The sequence below is a fragment of the Oreochromis aureus genome, linkage group 6 (assembly GCF_013358895.1).
Source record: "Oreochromis aureus strain Israel breed Guangdong linkage group 6, ZZ_aureus, whole genome shotgun sequence".
NCBI classification, from domain to species: domain Eukaryota; kingdom Metazoa; phylum Chordata; class Actinopteri; order Cichliformes; family Cichlidae; genus Oreochromis; species Oreochromis aureus.
Window position 1 is genome coordinate 301,421 of NC_052947.1, and position 26,715 is coordinate 328,135.

Below are 26,715 nucleotides of genomic sequence, written 5' to 3' on the forward strand. Positions count from 1 at the left end.
GAAAGATTTCTTTTCTTACCTCGTGTGAGCTGCAATAGGCCTATAGCATCGGGCAGCAGCAGGTTGTTGAATCACTTCCTGCACTAACGTTTCCTTCTCCTGCTGCTACGGCTGCGCTGCCTGTCATAGGATCATCAATAGCGATTATTAACATTTATCTCCTGGGACTGCATGGATCGCTGTGTTGAAGTGTTTTAATGACTTCAGAGAGATTCACTTACTGAGGTAAGAAAACCAAACGCTGAAGCTTGGACTCACAGTGGAAAATGAAAGTAAACCAGCCGTGGTGCTCAGAGGGAACATCTGGAGTTTGAAACTTTTCAGAGGATAAACGTGTTAAATATCCGAAAGGTGCTTAAAGTTGTTTGAGAGATGTATAGCAGTAAGTAAAACGGCCTCCAGAGCATTAATTTGAGCTGAAATGTAAAGAAAGACGCAGCAGCGGGGATTCCCCAGTAGACTGAGCACAGACAACACAACGACCTCTGTCTCTTTTACTTTAAATACATTTAACGCACAGTTACCGTTGTTCTTACGGTTTCACAGCAGTATAGTAGCCGCAAAGATAAAGTTCACGTGTACCTATCATTAGCATGTGCTGTGTATGACGCCCCACTGTATGCTGTAACTGTGCGCACACCATGGTAGAAATGTACACTGTCTTGTTCTTTTGATGATAACGGGATGATTGATCCGAAATACTTTACTTTTAGTTATGATTTCCTATTGCGTTGTAGAGGTTGGATTTGTTATTAAAGCTCTGCCTACAGTTTTTTACATGTATTACTATACATGCTACAGACTTTGGGGGAAAGCATGTTATGGTGTCAGAGATAGTAAAGGTAGATGAGTTTAAAAACCTGGGGTCAACCATTGAAAGCAATGCATTGTGGACAAGAGAGGTGAAGAAGAGAGTAGTGGGTTGGGATTAGTGTCAGGTGTGATTTGTGACAGTGATAGCAATGAAAGCGAAAGGAAAAATTTACAAAATGGTAGTGAGACCTGAGGTTGAGTGGTTTGGAGACAAAGTTAGAGAGACAAGGCTGGCATGTGCAGAGGTGGGATAGTGGATATATTAGAAATGGAGACAATGGATTTTGAATATAGACCTGCCAGGCAGGACAAAAAGTGGAAGACCACAGAGAAGATTCATGGATGGATATGCAGAGGGTTGATGTGACATAGGAGGATGCTAAGGATAGGGTGTGATGGAGTCAGATGATCCACTGTGGCAACCCCTTAAGGTAGGAACCAAAAGAATTTTAATTAGTTAATTCATTTTGATGGTGCAAATTAAACTAAGAACTAAAGTAAGTATCTCAGCAGTAGTTACACCTGCCTGCAGCTGCGGCCATAGTAGATCACACAATTACTTAGACATAAATGATGAAAGAATGAAAAATTGTGGTACTATTTAGAAAGTCCTGTTACTTCATAAAAGACCCTTGGAAAGGTTTTCAGTTTTATACCTGAGTGTGTCACTTGAATCTTACTATGCTAAGATTATTATGATTTCTTTGCCATTTTGTGATGCCATTTTGCACTGCACAGTTTTCTATATCATATTTCTATATTTCAATCACCTATACAAGCTCTTTATTCTGGCCTCCTGCAAGCTCATGGCAACAGCAAATACAAATCAGGGAGGATCCCCGGAGGAGTCAAGCGTTCCCTCTGAGAACTACTCATTGAGGTCCGAAGAGTCGAGGCTGGGGTCTGAGGAATCCAGAAGGAGGTTGTCGAGCCCCACGGTCTCCTGGGATTCAGAGCTAGCTTCCATCAGGCACAGGTTAAAGTTTGTGTTGAAGCTGAAGGAGGAATTTGTTTGTCCAATCTGCAGAGGGGTGGTGCTCAATCCCCAGCAAAACTCCTGTGGTCACATCTACTGCTTCCACTGTCTCCAAGGACTATTGTAAGAGCTAGTACACCTTAAGATGCACACACACTGGCATAGATCACATAAAACCACATTTATACTGACACAAACCATGTTAAAAATTTGATATAGTCTCCCAAAAAACACAAGTGAAACTGAAAAGAACTGAAAGAAAGGATGTTCCAGTTAAACATATTGGTCTTACAGTCCATCTTTTAAAAAAGTTCAGTCAATTTAAGACATGAGCTGGTTGACAGCACCCTTACTGACACAGTCTTAAAACACACTTATTTTAACACATGTCCTCCTTAAAAAATGTATGGTTGGGTCATTGTGCTTGGTGTTGCAGGGAGAGTTCATCACCTTCCAACCCAGTTTGCCCAGTGGACAGAGCTGTGATCACACCAACTGAGGTGAGACAGAGGGCAGCTGTAATTTGTCAGGCAGACTTTTAGCTTCAGCAGAAACTAGAGCTGTGCCATTTACGGTTTTCTTGGCAGGTCCAAGTGTGACATGCCAATACCAATTTTTACTGATTCAGAATTTCTTCCTAAGAACTATAACTGACAGCATATAAAATGAAAAATAAACTTTTTTTTTAATAGAAACATTTATTTTCATAGTAAAATTAATTATTACAATTTTTAATGTAATCAGAATTGCAATAATATATAGATTTATATAGCAAAATGTTTGTAGGTCAACAAACATGATTGATACCTTGATGTCATCTCCCTGGTCAAGACTGGTTATGGTACAACAGTAATATTTACATGTTCACATAGAATAGAGGTGGGGTCAGACTGTCTCTTACAAATTGAAAGAGATTATTGTAATAAATAAATTAAATCCATTTGTCTTTTTTTTTTATAAACACCCAATATCTTCTGCATGCACATAGGCTAATATCACAAGAGCCTGTTCTTTTTAAGTGATAACATTGAGGTTTCAACAATATTTGCTATGTCTCTAATAGTTGTAGCGTACAGTAGAATATTTCTCTTAAATCAGCTACCTGACTGGCCAAAACCTATGCAATGAAAGTACAGAATCTAAACAGTAAAGCAGAGGACCAGCTGCAAACAATGACATATAAAAGTATATGAGTTGTATAAAGTGATTTGAATACTCATGTAGAGTACAATAGCAAGATATAAGAATCAGTTCATTTACCATTATGTGACACTAACTGTGAAGAAGTACATGTTTTACTTTGTCATAGCATACATTCATTATTATTCAATGAGTTTTTTGAGCTAGTTGATAAAGAAGTGTTTGTGGCTGAATAATGAAAATTTCACTGACCTTTGCTTCAGCACCACAATCAGGTCAAGATTTCCGCTTAAGTAATGTATAATTTGTGTGATTTCTCTTGTCTTCCTTCCCTCACCCCCAACTAGTTGCAACAGATTGTTGTCCCTCTCTGAGCCTGGTTTTGCCAGAGGTTTCTTCCTGTTAAAAGGGAGTTTTTCCTTCCCGCTGTCGCCAAAGCATTTGCTCATAGGGGGTCATATTATTGCTGGGGTTTCCTCTGTTTTCTCTGTTTTATTGTAGGGTCTTTACCTTACAATGCAGCTTGAGGCAACTGTTGTTTTGATTTGGTGCTATATAAATAAAATTGAATTGAAGTGAATGTGTGTGTTCAAGGTAGTGAAAATGCATCCTCTCAAATGTAACAGTATGGTTCTATGGTTTTTTGGACATCAGTGGAGCTCTTGGACACAGAAGGAAAAGCTACATCAGACTTTTACACATGCACACGGTGTTGTCGGTGTTAGTTTGAAAATGCACTTTTGATTTGTTGAAGTTATAAAAAATCTTTTTTCCATGCAGGTTTTCCAGGATAACTGCTGCAAACGTGAAATTTCCAGTTTAGAAGTGTACTGCACCAATGCCCCAACATGCACGGCTATTTTCACATTAAACGATCTGCAGGTAAACTCTATATATGTCTAACAACTCATGGTTAATGGATTTATGTGTTCATGCTAAATATGCATATTGACTCTCTGGCCCACAAGGACACACCACGTTTTGCATAGCAGAAATAAGGTGAGAATGGTGTCAACCAAATCATAAATAAAATTTTTATTTTTAGTGAATTGTTAAGAATTGTATTATTGTAGGTTTTACAATATAAAGCATTGAGGCAACTGTTGCTGTGACTTGTCACTATATAAATAACAGTGAATTGAATTAATTTTAGTCCTTTCAGCAATGAGTATCTGAAGGCATTTTTATACAGGGTTTCCTTCCTTGTGCTCCTTTGCCAGGACTTTACTGTAGCTGTCTTGAGTAGATGTTTGATCATGGGTGTTTCTAATTATAGCGTTGTCTTCAGAAATAAATGAATGAAATTGCATACTTGATTTAGCTTAGGTGCAAGTGTTTAGCTCAGCCATTGCAAAATAGTCTGATTCTTCAGCTTCTTTAGAGGGTTGCCGCCCATCTGCACTGTAAAGTTCCATCCAGTCAACATTTCTGTACCTCAGCAAGGATTTTACACACTTCAGAATACACATGACTGCTTTTGTTTCATCATTCATAACACATCATTTAATAAACACTAATGACCAGTGCCAGATGGTAGCATGAAAAAAGAAATGTACTGTAATAATGTTTTCTTTGAACAAACTGATGAAAACACCTATGGGTCAGATCTATACAACTGAGGTAATCTGTTCACTCTCTGCAGGAGCACCTGAAGTCGTGTCAATATGAGCAGGTGCAATGCACCAATACAAGCTGCATTGCAGTGTTACAGAGGAGGCACTTGCAGGAACACCTGACCAACATCTGTCCATACCGCAGGGAACCCTGCCCACACTGCAGGCAGCTGTTCCAGCTCAGCCTCATTCAGGTAAAGTCCACTGAAATAGCACAGAAGAGGAACAACTGCACTTTTTCTTTTACCACTGAGAATGGTGATCCAAATCTTTCCAGCTGTTCTTGGTCCAGCTTTCTCAGGTCAGGATTGGTACAAATTACTAAAGGATTTCATTTTCTACACTGTAATGTGTCACTTTAATTCAGGGGTGGACCTTATCTCATCAACAAGAATACACAGTAAAAATCTAATTGAATCTGCAATGATGCTTCTCTTCCTGAAGTGTAACTAATTTACTCTTAAAATACAGTACAAGTATAAATTTATGATGTGACTTTGTGGTGACTCTGTGCTCCATAGGCTCATGTGCAGAGCTTGTGTCCAGATGTCAAGGTAGACTGTCCTGAAGGCTGTTCCCAAAAGGTCCCCAGACACAAGGTGAGCTCATCTTCTGAATCACATCATAACTCTACAGGAACAGTCATCATCTAACTGTTGCTGTTTCAAACAAACAACCAGCTGTAGTACACAAATATTCTACCAGAGCTGGTTGGTTGTTTCAGTTTTTTCTCAGTTTTAGTACTAAATCAGACATCACATAACAAAACCAGAAGGGTATCAATTCACAATGAGTCCGGTAACCACTATCCTGGACTTAAATGGTTTTCAGACCATTGACAATCTACCTGCTCACTGAAGGATGGGGGTGAAAGAGATCAACTTTTACCAAGAAGATATATGTCCACATTATTCAAATAGCAACTCTTGTACGTCAGTGGCACAATCTGAAATAATTGGCAGAAATGTATATCCCATCCCCTGCATTCAGTATACACATCGTTTAGTTGTGCCAAACAAAACAGTCGACAGCTAAGTAAAAACAGCACTATAGTGCTACCAGAGTCTAAAATTGAGAAAATTCTTAAAAGAACATTGTTGCTGTAGTTATATATAGTATAAGCTGCTATACTATATATGCTAGAGGAGAGTTTCTGATTCACATATACAGACTCCAAGAAATGCTGACCAATCAGCTAAGTATTCCACAAAGTCATCTAGTAACCTGATTATGAACTTTCCTTGCTTTCCAGCTGACCAGTCATAGACAGTTATGTCCTGAAGTTAACAGTGACTGCTGTTTTAAGAAATTTGGCTGCTCTGTACAGGTTAGTTCAACTGATGAAATAATGAAATTGGTTGCTTGGACATTTAAGATCAAGTGACTTTTTTCTGTTGTGCTATGATTCACAGGGTAAAAGAAGGAATGCCAAGCTTCATGAAGACAAAGCTATCAATCATCACATGCTGCTGGTCCTGAGGAGCAATACCCACCTGGAACAACAAGTATTTCCACTTTACATAATGATATTGTTACTGTACAACAGTACACATATATAACAGCAGTCCTTGGGTTAGAGGCATGACGGTGAGGTTCACATATAAGCTCATGTTGACAGTGGTCCAGGAGTTATTAAAGGAATTAAAATGTGTAGAATCCAGCAGAATAGCACGTGAAATATGAAAAAATCTGCTCCGTTTCAGAAAATCTCAAAATTCACAATAATAATCAAGATTTCTCCAATAACATATTTTTCTTTTCTTGTGAGAGTTTAAAATATTTTGATTTTATAAGTAACTTATTATATTATTTAAAAAAACCTCTTACTTGAAAAAGTTACATTAAATAAAGGATTATATCCAAGATTTTCTCACCAGTAAGATAAATGTCTAAGAGATAAATGTGACAATAAGCTGTGTATTTACCTTTGACTGTTGTCTCCCTGTTTCAGATGGACGTTTTCCAAGAGGATTCGCTGCTAATGCAGCAGGAGGTCCAGACAGACACTTTGCTACTTACTGGTCTGCAGAAGCAAATCAGACCACTTTTGCAGCTGAGCAGCAATCATGAGCACGCGGTCTCCATGGCTCAGGTTAAAACACGGTTACAATCTGACTTGTCAGCTCTCCTTATACTGTCTTTACTTTTATCATATTTGTAATCAGGATGATGAATTTTATTTCAGTTTTACTTTTATTTTTTTCATAATGGCTATATTTAAACTTTGAGGAGCTTCTTTGGGTGTCTGTCTTACAGTGCATCTGGAAAGTATTCACAGCAGTTCACTTGTTCCACATTTTGTCATATTACAGCTATATTCCAAATTGGATTAAATTGATATTTTACCTTAAAATTCTACACACAATACTGCCGAATAACAAAGTAAAAAAAATACTTTCTTGAAATTATTGCAAATTTATTAAAAGGGAAAATAAGAAATATAACACCTACGTGAGTATTCAAAACCATAACATTTAAAATTGAGTTCAGGTACATCCTATTTTCATTGATCATGTTTCTACAACTGGCTTGATCTGTGGTCAATTCAGCTGATTGGACATAATTTGGACATAATATACACCGTCTATATAACATCCCATGGGGTTTTTTGGCCTTAAATTGGCTTTTTTGATAGGGAGAGTGAAAAATCAACAGGAAAGCAAAGGGTGAGAGAGAGGGGAAGACATGCAGCAAAGGGCTGTGACTCAGACTCAAACCTGGGCTGGCTGCTCTCAGCATTACAGCATGTGGGCAACTGGGGCCCATCGTGGCCCATCATAGCCCATAATATCCCATAGTTGAACATGTATGTCACAGCAGAAACCAAGCCATGAAATTCAACAAATTGTCTGTAGACCTCAGAGACAGGAATGTATCAAGGCACAGATTTGGGGAAGGGTGCTGTAAATTTCTGCAGGACTGAAAGGCCAGGAACCAAAATGGCCTCCATGATATGGATCTGCAGGAGTCTTGGAACTACCAGCGCTTTGTAGAGTTGGCCACCAAGCTAATCTAACTGATCATGGTAGAAAGGAAGTCAGGGAACTGATCAAAAACCTGATGGTCACTCTGACAGAGCTCCAGTGTAGCTGTGAAGAGAGGAGAATCTTTGAGAAGAACAGTCATTAAAATCGGCCAGATGGAAGCCTCTCATGAGTACATGACAGTGTGCCTGGTGTTTGCCTAAAAGGCACCTGAAAGACCAGACCATGAGAAACATAATGCTTTGCCCCGATAAAACATCGATTGAACTCTTTGGCCTGAATGCCCAATGCCATTCCTACAGTGAAGCATGGTGTTGGCTGCATCATGCTATAGAGATTTTTTTCAACAGCAGGAATTGGGAAACTATTCATCATTTACGGAAAGATGAATGCAGCAATGTACAGAGACGGTTCTGTAAATATCCTTGAGTGGTACAGCCAGAGACCAGTCTGAACCTGATTGAATATCTCTAGAGAGATCTGAAAATGGCTGTTCGCTGACACTCCCCATCCCCACTCCCCACATGATAGAGCTTGAGATTTTCTGCAAAGAAGAAAGTGAGAAACTGCAGAAAAATAGACTTGTTGCGTTGCGTCATACTCAAAAAGATTTGAAGCTGTAATTGCTTCAAAAAGTACTTCAACAAAGTATTGAGCAAATGTTGCATATACCTATATTGTTTTTTACTTTTACTAAATTTCAGAAACTTCAAGCAAACCTTTTTCACTTTGTCATAAAGGGCAAGGGCGTAGATTTGGTTTTGGCATTGGTGGGGACAGATGATTCAACCACTGAACCCTGCCCTGTTTCTTTTTTTTCCCTTTTTGTCTTTGCTTCTTGATAAAAAAAAAAAAAGGAGAAATATACTTGCCTACATATGCTATTCTACATGCTTTTAAACCATTTAAAATCACAATTCATATTTTTATATGTGAATTATATAATGTTAAATTACTATTAAACAAATGACTTTAGTTTACTTCAGCCAATACCATATGAATCAGATATCATACAAAAATAAAAATAGCTTTAAATACAGTCATGACAATAAAAGAATATGACTTTAAGGACTTAACAACATTCCTTCAGTTATAGTACACCAATATCTCTTATACATTAGCACTAAGTGAACACTGAATGACCTGGTGGTTTTTGTCCATAAAACTACTCATCTAAGATTACCACAAAGTAAAAGATCTCTCAGTAAAATTATGCAACATTTTAGGCACTATTGCCCCGATCAAATCAGTGAGCTGGGATTTTTTATTCTAAACATGAACTACTGTTACAGCAACAGACATGGACTACTGGTGCCCCACACAACAACTCAATGGCCACTATGTGAAGGAGCCAAACACATGCCTTCTCCTCTTGTTAACTGAGATGAACTGCTGGCATGTTTGTTTTACATCTATACTGTCCAGTCTCTCCTGGTGGACATGGCAACACGTTATTCATGGTTACATACAATTTTAGACTGATGTGGGCCAAAGCCTAGCACATAGTTGCCAACATTGAGACCTCAGAATTAGCGAGACATTCAAAAGGGCTGTTGGGGGGAGGAGTGGTGTACATATACATATATATACAAAAAACTTGAATCTTACAGTGTTTATTTATCGGATAAAATAAGTTAAATGTCACCGTTATTATTGTCCGGCCAGAAACGGGCCAGGGGTGTCCAGATTCAGAGGCTGTGTCCACCTGAGGACCTTGCCTTCGCAATCTAAGTGGGGCGGGTCCTCCGAAAGCCGGGTAGACCGGAAATGAGTGACTGTAAAATTGGACGGTCTAGCCTTCAGAATTACGTCATGAGCTCTCTCGGTGGAGTGAAACTCTGTCGTCTGCTCCTTGCTATCTAAAATATAACCAGATTGTTGTTCTCGTCGGCTCAGATATTTGAAGTTTACACAGCTACATTCTCGCCTGAAAATATGTTAAAAGTTTATTTTGCAACCCAGAAAGAGTAATAAAAGTAATATTAAAACTAAGTAGCTGCAGTAGTAGTAGCCATTGTTGGAAACTGGAATTGGCTGGGCCAATCTTGAATGTGGTTTTTCAATTTTGTATTCCAGGTGGAAAATCGGGAGAAATTGGGGAGAATGGTGGCTCTGGGAGATTTTTGGGAGGGGCACTGAAATTCAGGATTCTCCCGGAAAAATCGGAAGGGTTGGCATGTATGGCCTAGCATAGCCTGTAATGTTATTACGACGGACAATCCGTGAATCGCTACCTTATCGTGGTGGAGGGGTTTGTGTGTCACAGGGATCCCAGGGGCTATGTTGTCTGGGGGCTTTTGCCCCCTGGTAGGGTCTCCCATGGCAAATTGGTCCTGGGTGAGGGACCAGACAAAGAGCGATTCAGAAGACCCGTATGAAAAGAACATCGAGGGAACAGTTTACCCTGCCGGGATAGGGTACCGGGGCCCCGCCCTGGAGCCAGGCCCGGGAGGGTGCCCGAGGGCGAGCGTCTGGTGGCGGGCCTTAGTCCATGGGGCCCGGCCGGGCACAGCCCGAAGAGGAGACATGGGCCCATCCTCCCGCAGGCCCACCACCCGCAGGAGGCGCCATAGGGGTCGGGTGCATTGTGTGTCGGGCGGCGGCCAGGAGCGGAGGCCCTGGCGGACCGATCCCCAGCTGCCAAGACTGGCAATAGGGACATGGAATGTCACCTCTCTGGTGGGGAAGGAGCCTGAGTTAGTGCGTGAGGTTGAGAAGTACCGGCTAGATATAGTCGGGCTCACCTCTACGCATGGCTTGGGCTCTGGAACTAGTCTCCTGGAGAGGGGCTGGACTCTGTCTCAGTCTGTATTTATTATTGTGCTATCTACTGTACAATATAAAGCGCCTTGAGGCGACTTTTGTTGTGATTTGGCGCTATATAAATAAAATTGAATTGAATTGAATTGAATTGGAGTTGCCCCTGGTGAGAGGCGGCGGGTTGGGGTGGGTATTCTAATATCCCCCCGGCTTGCTGCCGGTACGTTGGGGTTTTTCCCGGTGGATGAGAGGGTTTGTTCCCTGCGCCTTAGGGTCGGGGAACGGGTCCTGACTGTCATCTGCACTTATGCGCCGAGTGGCAGTTCAGAGTACCCAGCCTTCTTAGAGTCCCTGGGGGGGGTGCTGGAAGGTGCCCCACCTGGAGACTCTGTTGTCCTGCTGGGAGACTTCAATGCTCACGTGGGTAACGACAGCGAGACCTGGAGGGGCGTGATTGGGAGGAACGGCCTCCCTGATCTGAACCCAGTGGTGTTTTGTTATTGGACTTCTGTGCAAATCACAGTTTGGCCATAACGAACACCTTGTTCGAACATAAGAGTGTCCATAAGTGCACGTGGCACCAGGATGCTCTAGGCCGCAGGGTCGATGATCGATTTTGTAATCGTATCACCAGACCTGCGACCATATGTTCTGGACACTCGGGTAAAGAGAGGGGCTGAGCTGTCAACTGATCACCACCTGGTGGTGAGTTGGATCAGGTGGCGGGGAGGACGCTGGACAGACCCGGTGCACCTAAGCGGCGTAGTGAGGGTGTGCTGGGGCGTCTAGCAGAGGCCCCAGTCCGCGAGATCTTCAACGCACACCTCCGGCAGAGCTTCAACAACATTCCGAGGGAGACTGGGGACATTGAGTCCGAATGGACCATGTTCAGCGTCTCCATTGCAGCTGCTGCATTGAGCTGCGGCCGCAAGGTGGTTGGTGCCTGCCGTGGTGGTAATCCCCGAACCAAATGGTGGACACCAGAGGTGAAGGGAGCCACCAGGCTGAAGAAGGAGTCCTATCGGGCTTGGTTAGCCTGTGGGACTCCAGAGGCAGCTGACAGGTATCGACAGGCCAAGCGGAATGCGGCTCGGGCAGTGGCTGAAGCAAAAACTTCGGGTGTGGGAGGAGTTCGAGAGGCCATGGAAAAGACTTTCGGACTGCCTCGAAGAGATTCTGGCAAACCGTCAGGCGTCTCAGGAGGGGAAAGCGGTGCTCTACCTGCACTGTGTATAGTGCTGGCGGTGCGCTGCTGGCGTCGACTGAGAAAATTGTCAGGCGGTGGAAGGAATACTGAGGACCTCCTTAATCCCACTGACACGTCTTCCGAGGAGGAAGCAGAGTCTGGGGATGAGGGAATGACCCGCCAATTTCTGGGGTCGAGGTCACTGAGGCAGTTAAACAACTCCTCGGTGGCAGAGCCCCTGGTGTTGATGAGGTCCGCCCGAGTTCCTGAAGGCTCTGGACGTTGTAGGGCTGTCCTGGTTGACACGCCTCTGCAATGTTGCGTGGAGATCAGGGCAGTACCCCTGGACTGGCAGACGGGTGGTGGTCCCCATCTTTAAGAAGGGGACCGGAGGGTGTGTTCCAACTACAGGGGATCACACTCCTCAGCCTCCCTGGGAAAGTCTATGCCAGGGTGCTGGAAAGGAGAGTTCGTCCGTTAGTCGAACCTCGGATACAGGAGGAACAATGCGGTTTTCGTCCTGGTCGCGGAACACTGGACCAGCTCTTTATCCTCTCAAGGATACTTGAGGGTGCATGGGAGTTTGCCCAACCAGTCTACATGTGTTTTGTGGACTTGGAGAAGGCATTCGACCGTGTCCCTCGGGGTGTCCTGTGGGAGGTGTTGCGGGAGTATGGGGTGTCTGGCCCATTGCTACGGGCCATTCGATCCCTATACAACCGTTGTAAGAGTTTGGTTCGCATTGCCGGCAATAAGTCGGACTCGTTTCCGGTGGGTGATGGGCTCCGCCAGGGCTGCCCTTTATCACCGATTCTGTTCATAATTTTTATGGACAGGATTTCTAGGCGCAGCCAAGTGGCGGAGGGCTTTCACCGGTGGCCTCAGAATCTCATCTCTGCTTTTTGCGGATGATGTGGTTCTGTTGGCTTCATCGGTGAGGGCCTCCAGCTCGCACTGGAACAGTTCGCAGCCGAGTATGAAGCAGAGGAATGAGGATCAGCACTCCAAATCTGAGGCCATGGTTCTCAGCCGGAAAAGGGTGGAGTGCCCACTCCGGTCGGGATGAGTTCTTGCCCCAAGTGGAGGAGTTTAAGTATCTCGGGGTCTTGTTCGCGAGTAATGGGAGAAGGGAGCCGGAGATTGACAGACGGATTGGTGCTGCGGCTGCCGTGATGCGGACGCTGCACCGGTCCGTCGTGGTGAAGAGGGAGCTGAGTGTAAAAGCGAAGCTCTCAATTTACCGGTCGATCTACGTCCCGACCCTCACCTATGGCCACGAGCTGTGGGTAGTGACCGAAAGAACGAGATCGCGGATACAAGCGGCGGAAATGAGCTTCCTCCGAAGGGTGGCTGGCCTCTCCCTTAGAGATAGGGTGAGAAGTTCGGCCATCCGGGAGGGGCTCAGAGTAGAGCCGCTGCTCCTCCACATCGAAAGGAGCCAGTTGAGGTGGTCCGGGCATCTGACAAGGATGCCCCTGGGCGCCTCCTGGGTGAGGTGTTCGGGCATGTCCCACCGGAGGAGGCCCGGGGCAGACCCAGGACGCGCTGGAGATTATATCTCTCGGCTGGCCTGGGAACGCGCCTTGGTGTTCCCCGGATGAGCTGGAGGAGGTGGCTGGGGAGAGGGAGGTCTGGGCTTCTCTGCTTAGGCTGCTGCCCCCGCGACCCGATCTCGGATAAAGCGGATGAGGATGGATGGATGGATGGATGGATGGACATTTTATGAGTGAACTTGACTTTAAGTGACTTACAGGTTTCTTTGAAAAATACTTTCTTATATCCAGGTTCTTCCTTTTTGCTGCCATCCTCCTCTCCTCCTTTCAGGTCCTCGCAGCGCAGGCTTGCCACTGCTAAAACTAAACAGAGCTCCCTGAAAGGCACAGCCAATCACATTGGCCATATTTGTCACATGAGGTAGGACTCCAGTAGAGAACGTAATTTAACTCTTTCTGCACCACTAGGTGAATGAGACGTTGACAGATCGTTTTTTTCTTTCTGTCGGTTTTGTTTTTCTTTACTCAAAGAGATCAGATTATTGGTGGGGACAATTCAATGATCGTTGGATATTGGTGGGGACATGTCCCTTCCGTCCATGCCAAATCTATGCCCTTGATTATGGGTATTGTGTGTAGAATTTCAGGCTAAAAATGAATTTTATCCATTTTTAATGAGGCTGTAACATGACAATATAGGGAAGTGAAGTGCTGTAAATACTTTCCAGACTCACTTTAAAACTGTGGACACTGGAAGTTAAACCCAAAAAGGTTAAACCCAAAATAGGCCCCTTAAAGTTCAACTATACTGTAAACCCTCAAAATTTACCAGAACCTAAAAACTTTTTTAAGTTGAAGCTTATCAGAGTTTGAATACATTTGACATGTACCTTTTGACTGCAATAAAATTAGCACATTTAATATATAAATTAAAAAATACTCAGTTCCTGCTACTTAAAGTTGTAACTTAGAAGAAATAGCACAATAGAGTCACTTTTTCAATTTAGAAAAACTCAATATTCAAGTGGTCTTTTGATTTAAACAAAAGTCAGACATCTGGACATTTTCTTGGTCTCCGGCAATAACACAATGTGATGTTATTATTAAAGAAATTATTTAAGAAAATAAAATATTTTCTTCAGGGATTAAAAACGTATTCTGAAACACAAAGCAAAGTAGAGCCGATAACAATGCTCTGGAATTCTTGACCATTAAGTGCCGCCACTTAATGGACCACTGCTACACGCCATACAAGCAGGGCTACAAAGCCGTCTCACACCCGGCTTTTGGGAAGTCTGACCACAACGCCATCTTCCTCATTCCCCAGTATAAACAAAACATACAGAGGGAAGAAGTAACCACAAGGGAGGTGAAACGTTGGTCTGCCCAATCAGAAGCTACGCTACAGGACGCACTCAACAACGTAGACTGGGACATGTTCAGAGCATGCGCAGTCGACATCAACGAGTTTACGGAAGTAGCAGTATGCGTCGTCAATATGCTAGCGGAGGAGATTATTCCCACTGCGAGAGTCACCACATTCCCGAACCAGAAACCGTGGGTGGACAGATCGATGCGCGCTGCAGTGAACGCCAGGACCGCCACCTACAACGCGGGTCTCGCCACTGGTGATATGAGCGCCTACAAAGCGGCCTCATACGGCGTGCGGCGAGCGGTGACAGATGCCAAACGCCGGTACCGGGAGCGCTTCCACCAGGGCGACACACGGAGTATGTGGCACGGACTACACACCATTACGGACTACAAACCCAGGGACACTGCGCCGATCAACGCCGACTCTGCATTCACCAACGAGCTGAACCAGTTCTACGCCCGTTTCGAGGTTAGCCAGGCAGCTAATGCTAACTACCGCCTGACTACCGAGGACAGTGACGTCATCAGTGAGAGACCGGTGATCAGCATCGCGGAGCATGACATCCGAGCGGCATTGAGGAGAGTGAACACAAGGAAAGTGGCGGGGCCAGATGGCATCACCGGCCGTCTGCTGCGCTGCTGTGCTGACCAGCTAGCAGGTGTGTTCACTTCCATCTTCAATAAGTCCCTGGCGAAGTCTGTGGTCCCCACATGCTTCAAGAGATCCACCATCATCCCTGTGCCCAAGAACAGCAAACCCTCATCCCTGAACGATTACCGGGATGAAGGTGTTCGAGAGGCTGCTGAAGAACATCATCTCCTCCTCCATCCCAGACACCACAGATCCGCTCCAGTTCTCCTACCGACCCAACAGATCCACAGAGGACGCCATCGCCCACGTTCTGCACACCACCCTCAGCCACGTGGACAAGAAACAGGGTAACTATGTGAGAATGCTGTTTGTTGATTACAGTTCAGCGTTTAACACAATAGTGCCCAGCAGACTGTTCACAAAGCTGAGGGATCTGGGACTCAACAGTCGTCTGTGTGCATGGATGTTGGATTTCCTCACTAGCAGAACTCAGGTGGTGAGGGTGGGTAGATGCATCTCTAACAGCATCACCATCAACACAGGAGCACCACAGGGATGTGTCCTCTCGCCACTGCTCTACTCCCTCTACACTTCAGACTGTGTGGCCACCCGCAGCTCCAACACCATGGTGAAGTTTGCTGACGACACAGTGGTGTTGGGCGCCATCTCCAACAACGATGAGGCGGCCTACATGGATGAAGTGAAGAATCTGGCATCATGGTGCCAGGACAACCATCTCCAGCCTTGGTCTTCAATTCAATTCAATTCAATTTTATTTATATAGCGCCAAATCACAACAAAAGTCGCCTCAAGGCGCTTTATATTGTACAGTAGATAGCACAATAATAAAACAGAGAAAAACCCAACAATCATATGACCCCTATGAGCAAGCACTTTGGCGACAGTGGGAAGGAAAAACTCCCTTTTAACAGGAAGAAACCTCCAGCAGAACCAGGCTCAGGGAGGGGCGGCCATCTGCTGCGACCGGTTGGGGTGAAAGAAGGAAAACAGAATGAAAGACATGCTGTGGAAGAGAGACAGAGATTAATAACAGATATGATTCGATGCAGAGAGGTCTATTAGCACATAGTGAGTGAGAAAGGTGACTGGAAGGGAAAAACTCAATGCATCATGGGAATCCCCGGCAGCCTACGTCTATTGCAGCATAACTAAGGGAGGACTCAGGGTCACCTGGTCCAGCCCTAACTATATGCTTTAGCAAAAGGAAAGTTTTAAGCCTAATCTTGAAAGTAGAGATAGTGTCTGTCTCCCGAATCCAAACTGGAAGTTGGTTCCACAGAAGAGGGCCTGAAAACTGAAGGCTCTGCCTCCCATTCTACTTTTAAATACTCTAGGAACAACAAGTAGGCCTGCAGTGCAAGAGCGAAGTGCTCTAATAGGGTGATATGGTACTACAAGGTCATTAAGATAAGATGGGGCCTGATTATTTAAGACCTTGTATGTGAGGAGCAGGATTTTGAATTCAATTCTGGATTTAACAGGAAGCCAATGAAGGGAAGCCAAAACAGGAGAAATATGCTCTCTCTTTCTAGTCCCTGTCAGTACCCTTGCTGCAGCATTTTGGATTAGCTGAAGGCTTTTCAGCGAGTTTTTAGGACATCCTGATAATAAAGAATTACAGTAGTCCAGCCTGGAAGTAATAAATGCATGAACTAGTTTTTCAGCATCACTCTGAGACAGGATATTTCTAATTTTAGAGATGTTGCGCAAATGGAAGAAAGCAGTCTTACATATTTGTTTAATATGTGCGTTGAAGGACATGTCCTGGTCAAAAATGACTCCAAGGTTCCTCACAGCATTACTTGCCAACCATCTTGGCAAGACCAAGGAGTTGGTGGTGGACTTCAGAAGGAGTCAACACAGAGACTACAAGCCCATTATCATCAATGGAGCTCCAGTGGAGAGGGTGCAGTCCTTCAAGTATCTCGGTGTCCACACCTCCTCAGACCTGACATGGTCTGCCCACATTCAGGTCCAGACCAAAAAGGCTAGTCAGCGCCTGTACCACCTATGACAACTGAGGAAGTTCAGGGTCTCTCCAGAGAGCCTCAGGATTTTCTATACAGGCGCTGTGGAGAGCATCCTGAGACAGAACATCACATCCTGGTTTGGGAACAGCTGTGTTAAGGACCAAAAAGGACCGTACAGCAGAATGCTGATGCAGGATTGCTTTCCCCCCGCGTCAGGACATCTACACCAGGAGATGCCGGACTAGAGCAGGGCAGATACTGAAGGCCCCGTCCCATCTTGGCAACAAACTGTTCCAACTTCTGCAATCCGGTAGAAGTTTCCGCATCATCCCCCCCGCCCCCCCCCCACACACACACCCGCCCTCTCACATCATCCATAAGTGAGACCCACCCACCCCCTACGCCCACTTTGCACAAGTTGAGGAGTGTGTCAGGTTACATTTCACTGTGTGTTATACCTGTATAAATATGCATGTGACGAATAAAGAACCTTGAACAGAGAAAAGCACAGTTCTGGGGGTCCCCTATGTGGAAACAGCAGCGGTGACAAAACAGGTTCGGAGGCCAACTGCGTGGGAAACGGCGGTGGTACAGGCAAAACAAAGGCCGCCATGATGGCGAAGAAAGTGCTGGCCTGGAAAGTGGCCGGTGTCAGTGCGACTTGGCGGCCATTGTGCTGGTTGCGGCTTGGCAGATGGCCCGTGTGCATGACCAGACGAGGCGGGACCACATGAGGCAGGACCAGACGGCGCACTGACCTGATCAGTTTGAGCGGCTCTCCTGAGCCTCCAGTGAAAAGAGACATCAAACCAGCAGGTGTGGAAACCTCTGAGGCTGAGGCGAAACTAGCTGGAGCTGCGCAGGGCACACAGCCAGCTCAGGATGCTTCTCGGGCTGCAGAAGTGTTAAGTCTTTTGCAGGCTGGATGAGCTTGTTTGAGCCCTCAGCTGACAGAGGAGGAGGGTTGGGCAGCTCGCCCGAGTTCTTAGCCGATGATGAATGTGGCTGGGTCGGCTCACCCGAGCTCTCATCTGAGAAGGCTGGCAGAGCTCCCAGGTGGAAACAGCTGCAAGAGGTTGAGATGGCGCTGCTGAGCTCTCTGCTGATGGTGGAGGTGGCTGAATAGACTGTACTGGCTCCATAGCCTGCAAGAGTCCAGAGTCCGCTGAGATGAGAAACTCAGCCTCTGGGGAAGCCCTGGGGAGAGTTTCAATCTCTGAAACAGCCACACACAGTTTGAGGATACATGATTATTAACGATGGAACAGTGGACAGAGGAAAATACAGGGCTTAAATACACAAGGGAGTACACAAGTAATGGGGGACTCAGATACAGGAGGAGAGCACTGGAAATAATCAAACATAATGAGACAAAGGGGAAGCTAAACTCAACATACTGAACACAGGACAAGGACTATCAAAATAAAATAGGAAGGATGAAATGGACACAGACTGACACTGAGACGTGGAAATATGACAGACTCGGGAACAGAGGAAACATGAAACACAGAGACAAAAGCAACTAGATGTGGAACACAGGGAAGACATAGTGACAGAGAACTTAGACTCAGAACTAAGCATACAACACACGCAGGCAAAATAAAGCGAACAAGAATACAGAACTGAACCTTCACAAATACAGAGCTAAACGTCCAATAGATACATGACACCAGGAACACAGGGGAGGCACAGAAACAGAACAGAAACCTAGAAACTAGGAACTATAAATATAAATATAATACAAGAAGAAAACAATAATTCAAATAATATAACTTAAAAAAATTTCACAGACCCAGTACCATGACAACCAGCTTCCAGACCTCTGTACCCTGAATGATTACAGCATTGTTCAGTCCTTGGGATAACTATAGTAGTGTAGGTGTAATGCATATATCACACCAAATATTACCAAGAAGTTCATCAGCATTTTTTGGAGGCCTCTACACAGTCTCTTTGATGGCAGACTTTCACAGTTTGGACATGTGCAGAGGTGGGCTGGTAGATATATTTGACAAAGAATGTTAAATATTTATGAAAAATGAAAACAAAGTGGACCATTGCTAGAATTCAAAATATCATTTTTGGTTTGAAGTTCATGTTAAATAATCTCTTTCCATTGTAATTTTTTAAAAATTCAGCCATAACTTTTGCTGACTTGCTGACCTGTTTTGGAAGCCCAGTGTTTGAATAGTCATTGGTTGAATAAGACAACTGTTAGGTTTGGTGTAGATGTATGTTTTCCCAACAGTCACCTCAAGGTGCTTAAAATGGTAAGGTAAAGCTTACAATATTTAGCGCTATATAACTAAAATTGAATTGAGTAGAACAATTCAAATTAGCAGAACATATTAAGCATATTCTGTTTGAACTCTCAGTTCACCTACATTGGAAAAATTAATAATAAAAATTAGTCTTTCAGAAGAAAGAGAAGTAGAATTTTTTAATGGCTACTATCTTGAAGACATGAAGCTATTCCTCCCAAAATATTCTGCAATCTCTCTATACGTCTCTATCTAATATATCAGGCCAAAGATGACTGTCATATAATTGAAAGTCACAGTGGGATTTTGAGGGGGGTATTTAACATGTAAAATAGTTGTAGTTGATCAAAAATAATAAGTTGAGCTAACTCAAATGGAAGAAAATGTTAAATGAACCTAAGCTATTCCTGTTAGTAGGGCTGTTTTTTTAAATTAAGTTTACTTAATTTAATTTATTTAACTTTGAACACTTGAGTTTACTGCAGGTACGTTATAAACAGTATTCTATCAGGATCTGGACATGCATTCTCAATAACAAGACAAATGATAATGTTTAGCTTTCCCATGTGATGCATGATACATGTACTGATGATAACAACTGCAATCATACAAATATTTGTTCATTTTCAACTGAATTTATGATGGGCCGTGGTTTTTCATTAATTTATCATCACTGTATAAACCACCTGGTTCAGGCATTTACTGCTTTGGCACATAACCATTTATTCTTTGTCAGATAGTGCTGCTTTTTTCTTATGTTCTGAACATGTTGCACATTTCCCTCAGGAACTACTGGTACTACTACTTTGCCTCCTTCTCCTTTACCTTTAACATCCCTGCTCTTTCTTTTCATTCTCGTCCATATCCTCGTCTTCCTTTTCTTCTTCTTTCTACTTCTCCTTCTTCTGATTCTCCACCTCCTTCATCTTCCCAACATTCTTTCTTCTGTTTCTCTTACTCCTTCTATTTAATATTTTCGGTTTTTTCCCCGCCTGCGTTTTTTTTTCTTTAGGGCTATTTCTTCCTTTTGTCCTCTTATTTGAGTGGCTGTAGCTCAGGAGGTACATCTACTATTTGGAAGGTTGGTGGTTCAATCCCTGGCTGATCCAGTCTCCATGCCAAATATCCTTGAGCAAGGTGCAAGATTTGGGGTTAACAAATGCCTTTCTGATGCATCGGTCAGAGCAAATTGTTAAACAGAAAGTTCTTAAGGAAAAGAAAAAAAAAGTGCCTGGATGAATGAGGTATGTTGTATAAAGTGCTCAGGTAGAGTAGGAGATGGCTATATAAGAACCAGTTCATTTACCATTTTTCCTTCATTCATTTCATTCATTCTATTCTTCTTATTTCTCCTCCAACTAGACATTATCAGTCTTGTCCTCCTTCCCCTTTTTTCTTCATCGGCTTTTTCTTCTCCTATTCCTTCTTCTTTCTCACTTTTCATGTATTTTTGATATCTGTTATCTCACTTTTTTCTTCTTGCTCTTCTTTTTGTTGTTGTTTTTGATGACTGACTAGGCCACCTCATGACCAGAATGTGCTTCTTCTTTAATGACTTCTTTGTTTCCTTGGTGGTATGTTTTGGGCCATCCAAACCCATCTTCAGTGTTGTGGCTGAGGGAAAGAGTTTCTAATCCAAGATTTTACAGTACATCCCCCTGTCCATTTCAGCCTTACTCTCAATATAGTGAGGTCATCCTGCACCCTCAGTAGAAAACGGCCCCAACGCATGTTTCCACCAGCATGCTATGACCTTTCTCATGATCATCTTCATTCCATGCCCTTGGTCTGGGATGGAGCTCCAGATCAAGGGCAGTTCAATTCAGTTTTATAGCACCAAACAACAAAAGTTGCCTCAAGGCATTTCATATAAGGCGAAAACCCTACAATAATACAGAGAAAACGGGGGAAACCCCAACAATTATATGACCCACAATGAGCAAGCACTTTAGTGAGTGTGAAAAGGAAAAACTTCCTTTTAACCTCCAACAGAAACAGGCTCGGGGAGGGGCAATCACAGTCTAATAATAACTAAAGCTTGCATGCAGAGCAGTGTACAAATAAATAGTGAGTGGAAAAAGGTGAAAGGAAAAAGGTAAACACTTATGGGAAGTCCCCAGCAGCTTAAAACTATTGCAACCAAGGAAGTTAAACCAATAGCCTGAGAGCAAAGTACTCTATTGCAGTGTTATGGTATTATGAGATCTTTAAAATAAAATTGGGTCTGATTATTCAAAACCTTTTATGTATGGAGAAGGATTTTAAATTTGATTCTGGATTTAACAGGGAGCAAATGAAAAGACTACATAACCTTCTGCACCAACTCCATTGTCCCAGCTTGGACTGCCCAGTGTCACCCAAATAACAAAGTAAATGGTAAATGAACCGATTCTTGTATGGTGCTTTTCTACTGTCCTGGAGCACTCAAAGCGCTTTATACAACATGCCACATTCACCCAGTCATGTTTCTTCTATGCTTTTCAGTGATTCCTACCTAACATTCACACACATTCATACTCCAATGGATGCATCAGAGAGCATCTTGGGGTTAGTATCTTGCCCAAGGATACCTGGCATGCAGACTGGGGGAGCTAGGGATCGAACCTCTTACCTCATTGCCCCCACCTCATCTGCTGGTGGATGGGCGTCAAAGCACTCCTGAACGACAAGAAGAGGACCTTCAGTGTGGGTAGAGTGGGCAATAGAGAGGAGGTGATGATGGTTCGGGTGTTACTGAAGGTAAGATCACAGAGGCTAAGGACAATTACAAGAGAAAGCTGGAGTAGAAACTCCAGCAGAACAGCATGAGAGAGGTCTGGAGTAGCAGGAAGACAATCACTGGATTGAGGCCATCCAACAGCAGAGGAGCTGGGGCGGTGAGGACAGAGCTAATGAGTTGAATCTGTTTTTCAACAGACTCAACATTGCCATAAATGCCCACCCTCCTACTGACTTACCTGTAGTCTGTGTACAATCCACAGCCACAGCACTCTCTCTCCCTCCCTCTCCACATTGCACCATAGCTTCAGGTAAAAGTCCTGACACCCCTCCCCCACCTATCATTTTCACTCATGACCAGGTTCAAAGACAAATGAGAAGATTCCACTCAGGCAAGTTTGCTGGACACCTGACTTATTTATTTGAAGAGTTTCAGTCAGGTTTCAGAGCTCATCACAGCACAGAAACAGCTTTAATGAACTTTACAAATGATCTTCTCATGGCCTCTGACAGTGGACTCATCTCTTTTCTTGTCCTGCTAGACCTCAGTGCAGCATTCGATACTGTTAACCATAATATTTGATTAGACCATGCTGTAGGTGTTAAAGGTACTGCACTACAGTGGTTTAAAACATATCCATCTACTAGACTCCAGTTTGTTCATGTAAAAGAAGAGTCCTCTTCACACGTTTCACAGGGTTCTGTGCTAGGACCAATTCTGTTTACGTTATGCATTCTTCCCTTAAGGCAGTATCATTAAAAGGCATAGCATTCATTTTTACTGCTATGCTGATAACACCCAATTTTATCTACCCATGATGCCACATACAATGTTTTTTTTTCTGGAAAATGTTTTTCTTTTTTGTTGATTATATTCTGTCTTTCTTAATTTTAACTACCATAAAATTTAGATACTGTTTTATTTACGTTTATTTACGTTTTATTTTATTTGATGTACCCCACTGTACCCCTGTCTGTCTGTGTATAATCAGAGGACTCTTAGAAGGCAAGAGGATACCCTGTCTTCTGTCCAGCTGGACCTCCAGCAGGTGTCTCGGGCGCTTCATCCTCATCTGGAGGAGCTATCACAGCTCAGGAAGTCTCTGGATGTTGCGATGCAGGAAGTGTCTGAAGTTGAGGCCCTTAGAGAGCACCTAGGTAACTGAACCTCAGACCTCTTTACCACAGTAAATGTAACAACTTCCTTCCTGTATTAATAAATTGTTACTTGGTCAGATATGGAATATTTAACACTGCTGTCTTCATTTAGCAACAGAGACTGCAGCTAGACAATGTCAAGTAGTCTGATTCGATCCTCCAATAATATCTTTCACCATCCACCATTTGTCTCAACAAGGTTAAGAGAAGGTTCCAGTTCTCCACTTTCTTTACTTTCATGTTTTCAAGAACATGAAAAACGTTCTTGTGACACAGGACCTGCATACACACACTTCTGGGTTGTGCTTATAATTGTGCTTTATTCAAAAAACAATGTCTTTTCTCCTGCGGTTTCCTGCACCAGCCTCGGACGCAGCCACTCCGCCACTCCCAGTGTGTGTCCACTCCTTCTCACTGCCAAAGACATAAGACAGGTCTCCCTCATTAAACAGTCCTGTTCCCTCCCCACCTCCGCGCTGCCCTGTGAGCTCACTGCCTCACCCCTCCACTGCAGCAGACCAAAGACCTCGCCCCCACCACAGTTCTCAACCGTAAATTGAAACAATGAGTAAATCCTGCATTGATGCAATATAAAATGAAGAAGAATATCAGTTGTCACAGAACCTCCTTCCAACATTTTGTGCCTCTGATTTTGAAATTTAAAACACCAGATTAGGACCCTTTATGGACTTTTATGGATGTAGTTTAGTCTGAGCTCGTTTACTATAAACTTTCTGGATAAAGTCATTAACGCATAAAAGAAATGAGGTAAGGTCCTAAGGCTGCAACCAAGTTATCTTCATAATCACAATCTGGAATCTGAAAAGGTTAATCCAGCCTTGGTGGTTATAACTCTGTTTTTCTGAACTAAATGAGCAGTAAAATAATTCAACAATGATTGGGTGTATGTAGACATTAAAGAATAGTTCAGGATTTCTCTAAATGATCTTATTATGTTCTTCAACCAGGAACTTTGGAGGAGAAGTTAAAGCGTCACTCAGGCCTCCTACATCTTCATGCTGCTCAACTTAATCTCAATAAAAAGCACCTGCAGGAGCTTGAAGCGACATCCTATGATGGGAAGTTGATCTGGAAAATTGAAGACTTTGGGAAGAGGAGTGGGGCAGAAGCCAAAGGTCAGCTGTCATGCCTGACAAGTGTGCCATTCTACACTGGACGCTGTGGATACAAGATGGCCATTAAAGCCTATCTGAATGGGGATGGGGAGGGAAGAGGTACTCACCTGTCACTTTATGTAGTCCTCATGCCTGGAGACTTTGACACTCTTCTGCCATGGCCTTTCAAACAGACTGTGTCTCTCTCTGTTCTGGACCAAAGTGGTGCCTCTAACCATCGGAGTCTCAGCTTCAGACCTGACCCTACCACCAAATGCTTCCAACAACCCACTCCTGAATCCCAGAGCAATGTTGCTGTTGGATTTCCTTGTTTTATTTCCCACAATATGCTCGAAACTCCCCAAAATGCTGTGTACGTTAAAGACAACACGCTATTTGTGAAGGCTAAGGTGGATATGACAGGTTTTGAGCAGCTGTAAAATTTCTTCATTATTTGATGATAAGCTTAAATGACAATATTAACAAAGATATACCATAGGAGTGGGGTCACATGGCCAAGCCTTAAGATGGCAGCATAGTGGGATTGCTACTAAGACAGTGTACAAACTTTCTATAAAAAAAACCCTTGTATACGCTATTAGTGTGGTTTGTCTAATGCTTCATCTGTGAAACAGTGTGAAATCTTTCCCGAAGATGCAAGACAGGTGCTAAGACAACCCCTCCGAATCCAGCACGCAACACAGATGCTGACATGGCTAGCATAGCTGAAGTATTGGATGAGTTCAAATCAAATTTTGGAGCTAAGTTGGACAGCATTGATGTAAGACTGACAGCACTAGAGGGTAAAGTGTCTGAGACATATTGAACCAGACAGCTCATATCGAGGAGGCTGAAGCTCGCATTGTCGAGGTAGAAAGTACTCTTGAAAAAACAAAAACATCACTGAACTCTGCTATCAAAAGAATCCTACTTCTTGCAGCCAAAACAGATGACTTGGAAAACCGGGGAAGATGAAAGAACTTGTGCATCTTTGGCATAAGAGAGGGAGCAGAGGGGAAACAACCAGTCTTCGACTTTATTAACAACATGCTACCTAAATGCTGGGGCTAGCACCCGACAAGTCATTCACACTGGAACGAATAGATCGCACGCTAGCCTCCGGGAAACAGAACAGAGCGGTGCTGGTTGGTTTCTTAAAATTCCAAGAGAAAGAACTGGTATATCGGGAAGCAAGAAAACAACAAATTACACAAGATCACATTTGCATAGGATCTGTCTGCGGAAATGGTTCGTATCCTACGGGGATTTTTACCAGGTTGTCAAGCTGCTTATTGATAATAATGCCTTCCGTGGATTCCAGCACAACCCCTATAGACCCAGGATCCTGTACGATGGAAAGATCCACCTCTTCTCAACACCTCAAGAAGCTGAAAATTTCTGTAAGAATCTGCCAAAGGAAACATGAGAAGATGCCCATGATCAGTGAGTCGTAAAGGACAAGTTACTTAAACAACAGGTTAACCTTTAAGACATTTAATGAGACTGCTCCTGCTCTGACATAACTGATTAGCAACAGAGTCATTGACAGGAGACAGATAATATCTTGATTTTGAATTAATGTGTAATTTATGTTAACATACCTGGGCGCATATTAAAGCGCATATTCGTTCTCAGTTTAATCTGAACTGTTTTGGGATATATACTAACAGCTGAGCCTTAACTAAGTCATTATTTTTTGCTATCAAGGCTAAACTTTATTTTATTATGGAACAAATTAGTACCTTTATATGATTAGTAGACACTGTCTGATTTATGGGGCTTTAGTGAGGTTGTGTTGACTAGTTACTCCTCAGTGATGTGGATTAATGCCCTCCAAATATTTTGTTCAAGGGAAGGGGGAGGCATTTCTGACAAGTAAATGCAAATGTTCAATCAGGGATTGTTCTATATCTGGTATGAGTGAGTATGTGAATGTATGTGCATCTTCAACTTTTCCCTTACTTTTTCTATCTTAAGTACTGTTACGAAATCAGTTTCACCCCGGTTCTTTTTATTCCTCGAGCATCCAGAGACGGCACCAGAACTCAGTAGTCGTTTCACAAAACCTTTATTAATCTTTATTCATCTTCAGTTAAGCATGCATCTTCTAGAAGGGGAGACGTGCAAGGCCGGTGTCCCTCTGCAGATCTCCACTCCTTTGTCTGTGAAACGCAGTTTTATAGAAGCGACCCCATCATAAAACCCCCATGGTGTGCTGCATACTCTGTGTCTGTGTGTGTATGCACAAGCACGTGAGTGCCTGTTTGTGCGCATACCCGTATGTCTATGTGAGTGCACGTGAGTGACTGTATGCACGTACCTGTGTGTATGTGTGAGTGCACGTGAGTGAGTGTGCATGTAGGTGTAGGTGCGTCGTAACAGTCAAAGCACTGTGTGTGTGTCTCTGTGTATGTGACTTCCTGCTGGTCTTAAAAGTAATCTCCTCACCCAAGCTACACCAAATTCCTCTACACAACGTAGAAAACAGAGTTAACATATTACAAAAACTGAGACCCCCACTCTGCATCCACTGGGCCATTG

At 43.5% G+C, this 26,715-nt stretch overlaps 1 protein-coding gene across 2 annotated transcripts; it reads left to right on the forward strand.

Annotated features, from left to right (window-relative positions):
* Window positions 1–22: 22 nt before the first annotated feature.
* On the forward strand, window positions 23–26,461 carry traf5 (Tnf receptor-associated factor 5). Of its 2 annotated transcripts, none has more exons than XM_031747918.2 (11): window positions 23–225; window positions 1,617–1,912; window positions 2,226–2,289; window positions 3,710–3,811; window positions 4,572–4,736; window positions 5,064–5,141; window positions 5,795–5,869; window positions 5,955–6,047; window positions 6,494–6,634; window positions 22,894–23,059; window positions 24,028–26,461. In XM_031747918.2, exons 2-11 carry the CDS (start codon window positions 1,620–1,622, stop codon window positions 24,612–24,614), a joined length of 1,764 nt encoding a protein of 587 aa, XP_031603778.1. In that variant the 5' UTR covers window positions 23–225; window positions 1,617–1,619; the 3' UTR covers window positions 24,615–26,461. The 2 variants fall into 2 exon arrangements, with proteins under 2 accessions (XP_031603778.1, XP_039470012.1); XM_039614078.1 differs by having other exon boundaries at window positions 1,617–1,789.
* Window positions 26,462–26,715: the final 254 nt, after the last annotated feature.